Source organism: Hylobates moloch, unplaced genomic scaffold (assembly GCF_009828535.3).
Source record: "Hylobates moloch isolate HMO894 unplaced genomic scaffold, HMol_V3 SCAFFOLD_7, whole genome shotgun sequence".
NCBI lineage: Eukaryota > Metazoa > Chordata > Mammalia > Primates > Hylobatidae > Hylobates > Hylobates moloch.
Window position 1 is genome coordinate 60550289 of NW_026652282.1, and position 12047 is coordinate 60562335.

The following is a 12047-nucleotide window of genomic DNA, read 5'->3' on the forward strand; positions in this document are numbered from 1 at the left end:
TGCAAAGTATTAATTTTGATCTTAACTCTGACACATTTATTAACACCCCAAAAAAGCAAAGATATATCATATATGTCTTGCCAGAAGGCTACTACAAAATATTTTAAGGTTCTATCTTCTCTAATTTCTGGCTAGTAGATACAGTTATCTAAATTACAAAAAGTTATAATTTGTTGCTTAATGATAGTGTTATGACTTATTTTTAAAGTCCCCTAAATAAACCAACTTTTGAATAAAAATGGGCTTTTCATTTTAATAACACATACTCCTTGATGATAATGGTTTGATTCATTTCTCTTACAGAACTAATTTCTTCCTACTTCACACACATTAAATACTTTGTTTATACTGATAATGTCATGCTCATCCTAAATTAAAGTTTGACTATGTCTGTTTCCCCAGAGACACACCATCTGATTGGGATGCAGCCGTAGAGTAGCAGAAAGAGCAGTGAAGCTGGTATTAGAATGCTTGGATTACAGTGTTTGTTCTGTTACTTAGCAGCTGTGTGACTTTACTGTCTTAATGATATGGATTTTTGTGCTGCTGCCAAGTATGAAACAGTTTGGCACACTATTTTAGAAACGCAAAATATGTGATCTCCACAACATTTTAGTGAGTGTAAAGAAGATAGGATAGACTATTTAAAATGGAAAATTTTGGACAAAAGGTCACTATAGACCTGAATAAATTACTTAAACTTCTGAGACCCACTTTTGTCATGTAATAAAATAGATATAATGATACTTACCTCTCAGGATTAAGGGTTAACTGAAATATTGTATGTGAGGGTCTTGCTCAGTGTCTGGAAAATGGATGATGTTAATTAAGGTTTCCTTAGGTTGGAATGCTCCTTTCAGCCCCTCCATCTGCCCCCTCCCCCAAAACACACTCCAAAATTCAAACATGCATATTCTGATTCATCTTTTAAGGAAGAGCCCAAGAGGCACCATTCTACAAAATCTTTCCAAACAACTTCAGGCAGTACAGCCCTTTGGTTAAGAGTACTGGGCTTCTGGAATCAGAACAGACCACCAAATTTAAAATCAGGTCTGCCATTTAGTAGCTCCCTGACACTGGACAAATTACTTATTTTCTCTGCGCCTAGATTTCCCATCTGTAAAATAAAATCATCATGATACATACCTCATAAGGCTGCAGAGGATTAAATGAGATATACATACAGAGCACTTAGCACAGTCCCTGAGTTAATAAGTCCTCCGTTAAGTATTACATAGGAGAAGTAGTAGAAAGTTTCCTCTTAAGTAAAATGCTAATAAAAGTGCTTGCCCTGCCTCCCAAGATTGTGGCAAAGTTATGACGCAAGGCTTTTAAACTGTAATGCTGAACAAACGTAAGGGATTGGTATATACCTTGAGATATTTTGGACAAAGTTCTAACCTTACTTTTATACAATATGCTTTCTCTCACCCGCCTGCAGTTGGGTTAATAATGCCCAGCATTAATTAATAGGAAATAAAATCAGAAGATACCCCGAATACAAGTAGCTGACGCTCAGAGAGCAGTACTAAGGCGAGCACTCGCAGACCGGACCTGGATAATTCCTTGGAGTTCACCTCTGGCGGCCCCCTCCCCTTGGAGCTGCGCAAGCGTACACTGACTTTGCTCCTCTATAGTGCCCCCGCCTCCAGCAGCCGCCCCCCACCCCCCCATCTGCCCAACACGCAGGCGCGTCTCCTCAAATCCTGTCCCTACACCCCTCCTCTTTCTCTTCATTTCGTTCCCCCTCCTCTTGCAGCACCTCAGCAGGTTCAAACTCTTCTCCGGGAGAGTGGCGGCGATCGCGAGGTCACGTGATGAGCATCCTGCTGCCCAACATGGCGGAGTTCGACACCATCTCGGAACTGGAGGAGGAGGAGGAAGAAGAAGCGGCAACGTCGTCGTCGTCGCCGTCGTCGTCGTCGTCGGTATCTGGGCCCGACGATGACGAGGAGGATGAGGAGGAAGAGGAGGAGGAAGAGGAGGAGGAGGAAGAAGAGGAGGAGGAGGAGGCGCCGCCCCCGCCTCGGGTAGTGAGCGAGGAGCATCTGCGGAGATATGCACCCGACCCTGTATTAGTGCGGGGTGCCGGCCACATCACTGTGTAAGCGAGAGGGGGTCTTGGGACTTGAAAAGCCTGAAATTTGGCAACAGAGGAATGAGAAGTGATCGAGGGGCCTGTGGAGTGGGGGAGGGTTGACTGAGGCGTGCAGTTAGGGAAGGACACCTGGTCTAAATGGGGAAACCATGGGTGGATACGTGTGAAGGAAGTGAGGAGAATGTAAATATGGTGCACCAATGCCAGGTAAAGAGTGAGTATAGGAGAGGGAAGTTAGGGGTTTGGGCGCCAGAGCGATTGGAGTGGGGGTGAATCTCCTTTCTTGTATGTATGCTGGCAAGTGAACAGTCTCTAAACTGCAGGATGTACCAGAGGGTTTTTTGCTGACAAGATTGATACTTTGTGGGAAACGGCAATTGCTGTGACATGTGACAAGAACTAGGCTTGCATTCTTCAAAACAGAAACATGATATATTTTGTGAATAATAATAGAATGTTCATTCACCCACATATTCATCCATGCATTCTTCCTTTCGAATCCTTTCTTATATATCACTCGATTAGAGGTTCAGGTTGAGAGGCAGCTATGGAAAGTAGAAAGAGAAATGGATTGAGTCAGGGCTCTTAGACGCTAGTCCCGGTTTTGCTTCTTACTGGCCCTGTGACCTTGGTCAGGTTGCTTTTTCTCATTTCTGCGCCTTGATTTTTTCATCTCTAAAATGAAGGGTTTGGAGCAGATGGTTTCTAAAGCTTTTCAGTTCTGAGATATTTTACCTCCAAGGGATTTTGTATGCCCGAGTATGAAATATACAGGCATTAAATATATATGGAAATTAGTACTTTGGGAGCTGAGCATGATTTCTTTAAAATTTATCCAGGGTGGTTTTTTAAAAAATTGAAATCTTGAGAAAAAATTGAATATTTCAGAAAATAAAATGGGGAGGGACTTCATATCCTAACATAGCTACAAGGCAAAAATGTTGATGATTCTCCAGGCTTTAGAGAGTGCTTCCTCCTTTTTATTTGCTTGGACCATAACTATTTGGAAGTTTGAGTACTGTGTCATGTTCATCCTCTGAACTATGCTATCTTTTACTGCATTTTCTAAATAGGTTGCCTTTTGTTGTTATGTCATGCTGCCTCTGGTTTTGATAATGGCTCACCTAGTCCCTTTGACTTTCAATTGAGTTCATGTTACATTAAATCATATATATATATATACTACCTCCCTTATATTAGCTTCAATTTTTAACATGTTGAGTTTTTTTTTTTTTTTTTTTTTTTTTTTGAGACGGAGTCTCACTCTGTCGCCCAGGCTGGAGTGCAGTGGCACGATCTTGGCTCACTGCAGCCTCTGCCTCCCAGGTCAAGCAATTTTCCTGCCTCAGCCTGCTGAGTAGCTGGGACTACAGGCGTGACATGTTGAGTATTTTAATTATAATATACTTTTGTAATCTTTGCATCAAATATATTAACAAATATTTTGAAATTGGGGAAGGGTTGGGGGAGGGTTTTAGAGCTGTTTTTTGATTAGGAAGTTTTAAGACAGTTTTTCTTGGTCCAAGAATTTTGCAGATAGCCTACAATATTCAGATGCCAACTTATTGCATGGTTTTACTTCCATTCCTTTTGTCACTAGGGAGACAATTTATTACTCAAACTAATTATGATGGCTAGTACCAAAGGTTACTTCTATGCAGATTATGTTACATGACCTTTAGTCCATAATTTTATACTCCAACATTCCACCTCCACATTTGCAAAATTCAGGCAAAGGAGAAGGAACAAGAAAATAAAATTTAAGTTACCTGAAATTTATTTGTGGTTCCATTCGACCCTGTACAGGTACTTACCAACCTATTTGCTTCATTAGAAGAACACTGACACTTCCCATGCCCAGGCCCTTGTGATTGGTATAATGTTCTTCTAATTAGGAGCATGCGGGTAGTACTGTTGGTATTCATTGACTGAAACCAAAACCTGAAAAGCAGCAAACCAGTACTAGACTCACTAACCATTGTATATACTTTGGAAACTTGTACACATTCTTACACCTAGAAATCACATATGACATTAAATGTCTTGGGATTTGAAAGAGATTACATGTCTCGGAGAAAATTTAACTGGATCTGAGAAATGAGTCTTTGTATGGTAGTGAAGCCTTCCTTTTATCAGGTAAAGTAATATCCTTATGAAGTAGGTAATCTTATTCTGAGACTTCTAAAATCTTATTCTGAGACTTCTAAAATATCAACTTCTGTTTATTTTTTTTTCTGGCATAGGAGTGTTAGAGTTGCCTTAAACTATATACCCTATCTGAATGAAATTTTTAATATTCTCTCCCAGCCCTGATTTTTTTCCATTATTTGTGCAGTCTTCTATTGTATAGAGCATTTTGTTTCTTCTCAAAGTTTAAAATTTGACAGCCCTCACCTCAAACTCAGTATATTTTAAGCCCAACAGCCCTCTCCACATTGCCCGTGCTTTCCATTTGTTTCATTTCTTTCCTTGATGCCACCATTCTGAACTCCCAGAGTAACATTCAAAACCTTTGAGTCATTTTGACTCTTCCTTCTCCTTGAATTGCCCTGTGTCAGTCTGCCCCAGAGTTATGTCATCATAGTTTCTGAAATATCTCTTAGATTTTTCATTTTCTCATTCCTATTTGGCACCACTCTAGTTTGGGTTGCCATCATCTCCTGCTTGACTTATTGCCACAGTCTGCTGCCTCTCCCTACTCCAATCCATCCTGTATGCTTGTGCCAAACTAATTTTCTTAAAACACAGTTTAATCATGTCACTTTCCTGCTGAAAACCTGCACTGGATCTTAATTAGCTCTGAGTTTCTGTGCCATCTTCCTTCAATCTCAGAGTTCAAGGAGACCCTCCATTTGTCCAATGCTCACCTGTCCATTTGTGCCTTCCATACCTTTCTCTTCCAGCCTCCTCTCAGATCTTGCTCAACCAGGCCACCCATCTCTCCAATATTACCTCTCTACTGGCTCAGCCTGTACCCATATTCAGTCTCTAGTGTTTAAAAAACAAAATAAGACAAAAGCCTTCCTATGCCCATGTTCCCTTTAGCTACTATCCAAGCTCTCTTATCCTTCAAATTTCTAAAAAAGTAGCTACATTTACCTTATCTGTTTTCTCTTTACCCCTCTCTGATCTGGATTCTACTACCAAAACCACAGAGGAGCTATCCTTAATCAATATCAGTCTTACCCTCTTGTTGCTAAATTAGTGGACATCTTTCATTCCCTATCCTTCAGGTTCTCTCTGCTGCATTTGACACTTAGGATGATTTCTTCTTTTTTAGAAGCTTCTACTCCAGGGTTCACAAACACACAGGCCTTCAGAGGCAAGGCAGGTCACAGAAAATAGTGCAGCGTAAGGAGACATGGGGCTTTAGTTGAACTGAAAGTTATATGTCTCAACTAATGGTATTCAAATTCTAATTGAAGAAAAAACAGTTTGCCAGTCAAAAAAATCACAGAACTCCTTGGCCACTTCACTCTCCTGGTGTTCCTTTTATTTTTCTGGCAGTTTCTTAACTGTTCATTCATGGGTTTCTCTTCCTTCTTGACCCTTAAATACCAGCAATCTCTAGAGTTTTGTTCTCAGCCCACTACTCTTCTTATTCCCTACTCTCCCTAGATGGCCTCATCTTACCTCTCATAGATTCAGTTATCTCATGGCTCCCAAGTAGGGATTTCTTTACCAGTCTCTGTGTGGGCTCTTATCTGGGCTTCTTCACTCAATAGCTTACTGTTATCTTAAATTTGACATAAACAAAAATCTCCCGACACCCCTCTCACATCCCCACCCCCAAATGCTCAAAAAAGCCTTCCTATTTCTGTATTCACAACCTCAGTTGAATGTACCTCCACCTATCCCATTAAAGCATGCTTGGTTCTCTCCACTCACACTTCCCACTGCTAAGCAAGTAGCAAATATCAACAATACATGGCTTAAGAATTTCTTCTTTTCCTCTCTACCACCACTTCATTGATTCAGGACCCTTTCACTACCCTAGCTAGTCATCTTGCCTTCATCCTTGTCATCCTCACATCCATCCTCCAGCCTGCTGCTAGATTGAGACACAAAAAGTAGAGATCTAATCAAACCACTTTTCCTACTTAAGATTATCTTGTGTTTTTTCCCTTCACCTGCAAGGTAGAGTCTAAGCTCCATAACAGAGCATACAGAAATGGACCCTGTGTATCTATCAGCCTAAACTTCTGCCATTTCCCTTACTGCTTGTATGTTCCTGTTCACAGCAAGCTGTTTTTTTATCTCATTGCCTCTGCTCAATCTGGGGCCTCCACCTAGAATGCTAATATTCACCTCTCGTTTTCCTGGCTCCCATTTCCCTGGCTCTCTATATGTCACCACCTTCTGCAAGTCTTCTTTTTTTCCACTAAATTGTAAATTGCAATGACAAGAACAATTTCTGATTCCCTATGAATCTTCAGTGCATAGCACAGTAACTGACAAGAGGTGAGTTGAATGAATATTGGTTCACTTTAGTAACACTCAGTGTGCCCACATAGTACAAACTATACTATAGGCCCTCAACAAATACGTTAGTTGAATCATGCTGTGGAGACCACTTGTTTCTGGGCATAGATGTGTATGAATACAACAATATCACCAGTACCAGTATCACCAGTGATGGCGTTTATGGCATGAGCTTACCTCTGAAAGCTTTGTTAAGCTATCCCCTATGTGTCAGAGTATTATCTTAATGTTTTGGGTTTCTAGTTACTTTAACAAGATATTAGTCTTTTAACATGAAATTCATTATGATTTCTTAAGAAGTAGAATGACCTAATCATACTACTTGTATTTCCAATTCTGAGATGATGATCATAAATGGATATTAGGAGATCTTTTTCCAAATTTTTAAAAATGTGATTATATTAACTCTTACAGATTTGAGACTATAGAAACAGAAATAATGAAATGTCTCTTGGAAGTATTGTGCTTCAAAAATACTATACATCTGAATAATATAACAGTATCACATTTCTTCTTGATATTTTTAGGATAAGTATTTGGATCTAATGTATTGAAATACAGAAAAAAATATTACATCACATGAGGTTTTTTTCCTTATAGACATTACCACCCTCTTTATATTACTTAAAATATATAGATATTTACCACTGATATTACACCTGCATAAAAATTAGTAGAGACAGCATATTACTAATCCTCAGAGGCTCATAACATTCTCATTAAAATTAATCTAAGAAAGCTGAAGTTATTAGATTATAGAATTGAAAAAGATGGCCAATTTTGCCAAACAGTGCATTTCTCCAAAAACTTAGCACTACAAATATTGATACTTCTCAAATCAGGGAATGGAACGCCTTTTCTGTAACAGTTGTCTGAGAAATTACAGTGATGATTGTTAATTTATTTTTATGTAAGGTGAATTTTTTTAAGGTTTTAGGCTTTGAGAATATTGAAGCCATGGTAACTTGCCATTGTATAGTGTGGGAAGACATTTTTCCCATATGAAATATTAAAGAGATTTAACTAGAATCTTTAAAAAAATCTCCTTTTATTTTGTGGCATAGCCTTTTCCTTGGTGTAGCAAATAGAGTTCAGTGCACATGCTTCAGAATCAGTATTACTATAAGTGCATGGTTTTCTAGTGAAGTCATGTCTTATTGGCAGAATTTTACCACATTTTCTTAAACAAACTGAGTACGTGAACTTTAATTTGTGCAAGATTTTGAAAGGCTGGGATATAGCCATCTTCAAATATGAAAAATGGTGAGAGGTATAGGGAGGGAGAGAAAAGGGAAGAGGAACTAAGAGTATAGATCCTTTGCCTCAGTTTCCTTTACTCCAAAGAATTTGTCTAAGAAATTAAAAATGTGGGCATTGAAGACACTTGACGAAGAAAATACAATTATTGAGAACTACCAGCTGGGTCGGCTTCAAACATACAGTAGATTGTATATTTAATGAAGTTAATAAAATGATAGTGTGAGCACTTCCCAAGTGCCTGCTGAGCCTCACATCTTGGCTAATTTCTACCACTGATCAGTAATAAGTAGATGTGTTTGTCTCGCCTCTCTGGACTCATAATTCTTAACTTAATGGTTTGTTTATGAAACCTAACTGAGGTGTTTATTCAGCAGCAGCCATTTCAACATTTTCCTAGTAGCTGCTAAGTGAAATGTACCTAAAGTTATTTAAGTATTTTTTTAGTGTACTGAGTCTATAAAAGGGAAAGTTAAGGGAAAAAATATCTTGTAGGCAAGAACAAGATTGCTGTTGCCTATTAGCCAAAACTATGAGAGTATCAAGCCTACTTTGCCTTTCTTCATACTTTTTTATATGGATATATATATAGGTCATAAGGGAGTATTTTAAGAAATAAAGCAACACTTTAGTTACCATTTCTAATATACTTTTTATATTTTAGAAAAGGAAATCCCTTTATATATTGGAGAAGAAAGTTAGTAATGTGAATATAGCAAGTATTTCTCTAGAACTTGAGCACTGGGCTAAACACTGTGAAGAATATAGAGAAAACAAAGTATAGGCTTTGCTTTACAAAGCTAACAGGAAAATTGCCTTTAAGATATTGATATGGAGCAGCAAGGAATAAAAGACAACATTTTGTTAACTGTTGAATTGTATAGTGCACATTAGAAGTGGCTGTGAGTATTCAGAGAAAGAAGGAATCCATGAAGGCTTGGGCATTCAAGGCATTACAGCAGGGGTTGGAACTTGACTTGAGCTTTGAAGGCTGCATAGGACTTAGACTTAAACTTCGGAGGGGAAGCAAGGAGAACCACATGAGCAAGGACAAGAGCCAATGTAGCAGTGACAGTGAAGGAAGGGATCATTATGAGAATGATTTCGAAAGAGCAAATAACAGGATTTAGGGACCACCTGGCTGTAAGCAAGATGCAAAACATAGGAGAGGGAAGGCGTGAATATAATACCAACGTATAGGTTAAAGGAAGAGAGTAATGTGCCATTGACAGAGATGAGTTTTAAAGGGGGAACCAGGTTCCAAGAAAATATAACATTTAGTTTTAAGACAGGTTTCACTTAAGGTGGTATTATTTTGTGGCAAGATGTCCAAACAGAAATTTTCAGTATACAATTAAAGATGAGAGACCAGAGCATGTATGAAAATATATTACTAGAGCTATAGATTTGGTAATCGTTAACAGATAAATGATTGTCAAAGTTGTCAAATACAGATGAACTTTTGTAGTTTGCTTAGAAAGAAAAAAAAGCAGAAGACTAAAAGCTAAGTTTTGGAAGAAGTATAGAGTCTGAAGCTGCAAACAAAGTCAAGAGAAAAAGTTCTGAGAAGACATTGAATTTGGCAATAAAGAAGACAAGATGGACTTGTCATTTTGAGTAAATTTACTGAATAAGATATTTTCAGCAAAATGACAGTATCAAAAATCAAGTTTCAAAATTTCTTAAGAAAGGAGATATTAGGGAAATGGAAGCAGTGGACAGTTCATTTGTCTGGTGGTAAATGAAAAGAGGGTATAGTAAAGCTAAGAATTTTTAAAACAATGAAAATATTCTATACATTTTGAAGGATATATCTGTCTGTATTGACTGTATATTTGATATCTAGTAGGGGAATGACAGCTGGCAAAAGCTAAATTAGCAGCAATTGCTACTCAAGGTAGGAACCTGTTACTGATGTTGCATCTATAAGGCATTTAGACAAGATGTGGAAATAGAGGTCTACTTAAAATGATCATATCTACTTTCTAAAAATGAAAACTGCATCTGTGTCTTTGTACAATAAGAATTTACTCTTCGTGTAATAATGAATTGCATCTTTTCACTAGTGATAAAGTCACTACTTCATTAGCTAAATAGATTTAAATAAAATATTTCTTGTAATATTAAATATTTGTTATTGATTGCTAAGTTAGCAAATAATTACAATAGGTTTAATACTAGAATGTCAATTTCTCAAGAAGCAGATGAAGATTGCTGTAAAAATTCATGCAGAGTGGTGTCCCATCTTGTTTTCAGTTTAGCTATACTCTTGTGTCTATGTATTGATTTAAAGGGAGTATGTATTTGCATATAATATTCTCATTACATGTTGTACTGACACACCTGAACAGAATTAATGAAGGATTTTTTTAAATGTAGTTAAAATCTTTTTTCAATTGCTGATTTATTTACTCGACTATTTTAAAATATAGAATTTGTTTAAAATACACTTTAAACATACATAATATAGTATATTTATGTACAGGTATGTATCTTGCTACTAGCTGCTAAATATAGAGAGTTTTTGTGCTTAAAACTTCCTGTGTCCTTGAAAATGAGTTATTAGCATAAATGATACGAGGACAATATGAAATTCCTGCATAGAGGTTTTCTTTTTCTTTGTCAACTTTTAGATTTGGGGGATACATGTGCAGTTTGATTACAAAGGTATATCACGTAATGCTGAGGTTTGGGGTACAATTGAACCCATCACCCAGCTGGTGAGCATAGTACCCAATAGGTAGTTTTACAACCCTTACTCACCTCCCTTCTTCCCGCTTCATGTAGTCCACAGTGTCTATTATTCCCATCTTTATGTTCATGTGTAGTTAATGTTTAGCTCCCACTTATAAGTGAGAACATGCGGTATTTGGTTTTGTTTCTGTGTTAATTCATTTAGGATAATGGCCTCCAGCTGCATCCATGTTACTGCAAAGAACATGATTTTGTTCTTTTTTATGGCTGCATAGTATTCCATGGTGTATATGTTCCATATTTTCTTTATCTAGTCCGCCATTGATGGACCCCTAGGTCAATTCCATATCCTTGCTTCTATGAATAATGCTGCGATGAGCATATGGGCACGTGTGTAATTTTGGTAGAACAATGTATCTTCCCTTGGGTATATACCCAGTAATGAAATTGCTGGTTTAAATGGTAGTTCTATTTTTGGTTCTTTGAGAAATCTCCAAACTGCTTTCTACAGTAGCTGAAATAATTTAAATTCCCACCAATGTTATATAGGTGTCCTCTTTTCTCAGCAGCCCCACCAACATCTGTTACTTTTTACTTTTTAATAATTGCCATTCTGACTGGCATGAGATGTAGTTTTGATTTGTATTTCTCTAATGATTAGTGATGATGAGCATTTTTTCATATGTTTGTTGGCCACTTATATGTGTTTTTTTGAGAAATGTATATTCATGCCCTTTGCCCACTTTTTGATGGGGCTATTTGTTTATTGCTTATTGAATTATTTAAATTCCTAATAGATTCTGTATATTATACCTTGGTTGGTACATAGATCGTGGATATTTTCACCCATTCTGTATGTTGTCTGTTTATTGATCATTTCTTTTCTGTGCAGAAGCTCTTTAGTTTAGCTAGGTCTTAATCAATTTTTGTTTTTGTTGCAGTTGCTTTTAAGGACTTAGTCATGAATCCTTTGCCAAGGCCAATGTTGAGAAGGGTGTTTCCCAGGTTTTCTTCTAGGATTTTTATAATTTGAAGTCTTACATTTAAGTACTTAATCCGTCTTGAGTTAATTTGTGTATATCATGACAGGTAGTGTTCCAGCTTAATTCTTCTGTATATGGCTGGCCAGTTATCCCAGCTCCATTTATTGAATAGAGGGGCCCTTCTGCATTACTCAGATTTGTCAGTTTTGTCAAAGATCAGATGGTAGTAGGTGTGCAGCTTTATTTCTGTGGTCTATTCTGTTCCATTAGTCTATGTGTGTTTTTGTGCCAGTACCATGCTGTTTTGGTATAGTAGTATAGTTTGGAGTCAGGTAATATGATGCCTCTGGCTTTGTTATTTTTGCTTAGGATTGCTTTCACTATTTGGGCTCTTTTTTAGTTCCTTGTGAATTTTAGAGTAAGTTTTTTTGGTTCTGTGAAAAATGACATTGGTAGTTTGATAGGAATAATGTTGAATCTGTAGATTGCTTTGGGCAGTATGGCCACTTTAATAATATTGATTCTTCTCACCC

General features: G+C 37.5%; 1 protein-coding gene across 3 annotated transcripts in view; it reads left to right on the forward strand.

Moving 5' to 3' along the window:
* The first annotated feature begins 1680 nt into the window (after window positions 1-1680).
* The window catches only part of CHIC1 (cysteine rich hydrophobic domain 1), a 125226-nt gene continuing 114859 nt past the window's right edge, over window positions 1681-12047 (forward strand). For 2 of the 3 annotated variants that reach the window (XM_032757191.2, XM_032757192.2), the window contains exon 1: window positions 1689-2104. In XM_032757191.2, the coding sequence (XP_032613082.1) occupies window positions 1818-2104 (287 nt within the window). In that variant the 5' untranslated portion in view covers window positions 1689-1817. Of the gene's footprint in view, window positions 2105-12047 lie in introns of all 3 variants that reach the window. The other variant, XM_058441407.1, reaches the window with a different exon arrangement.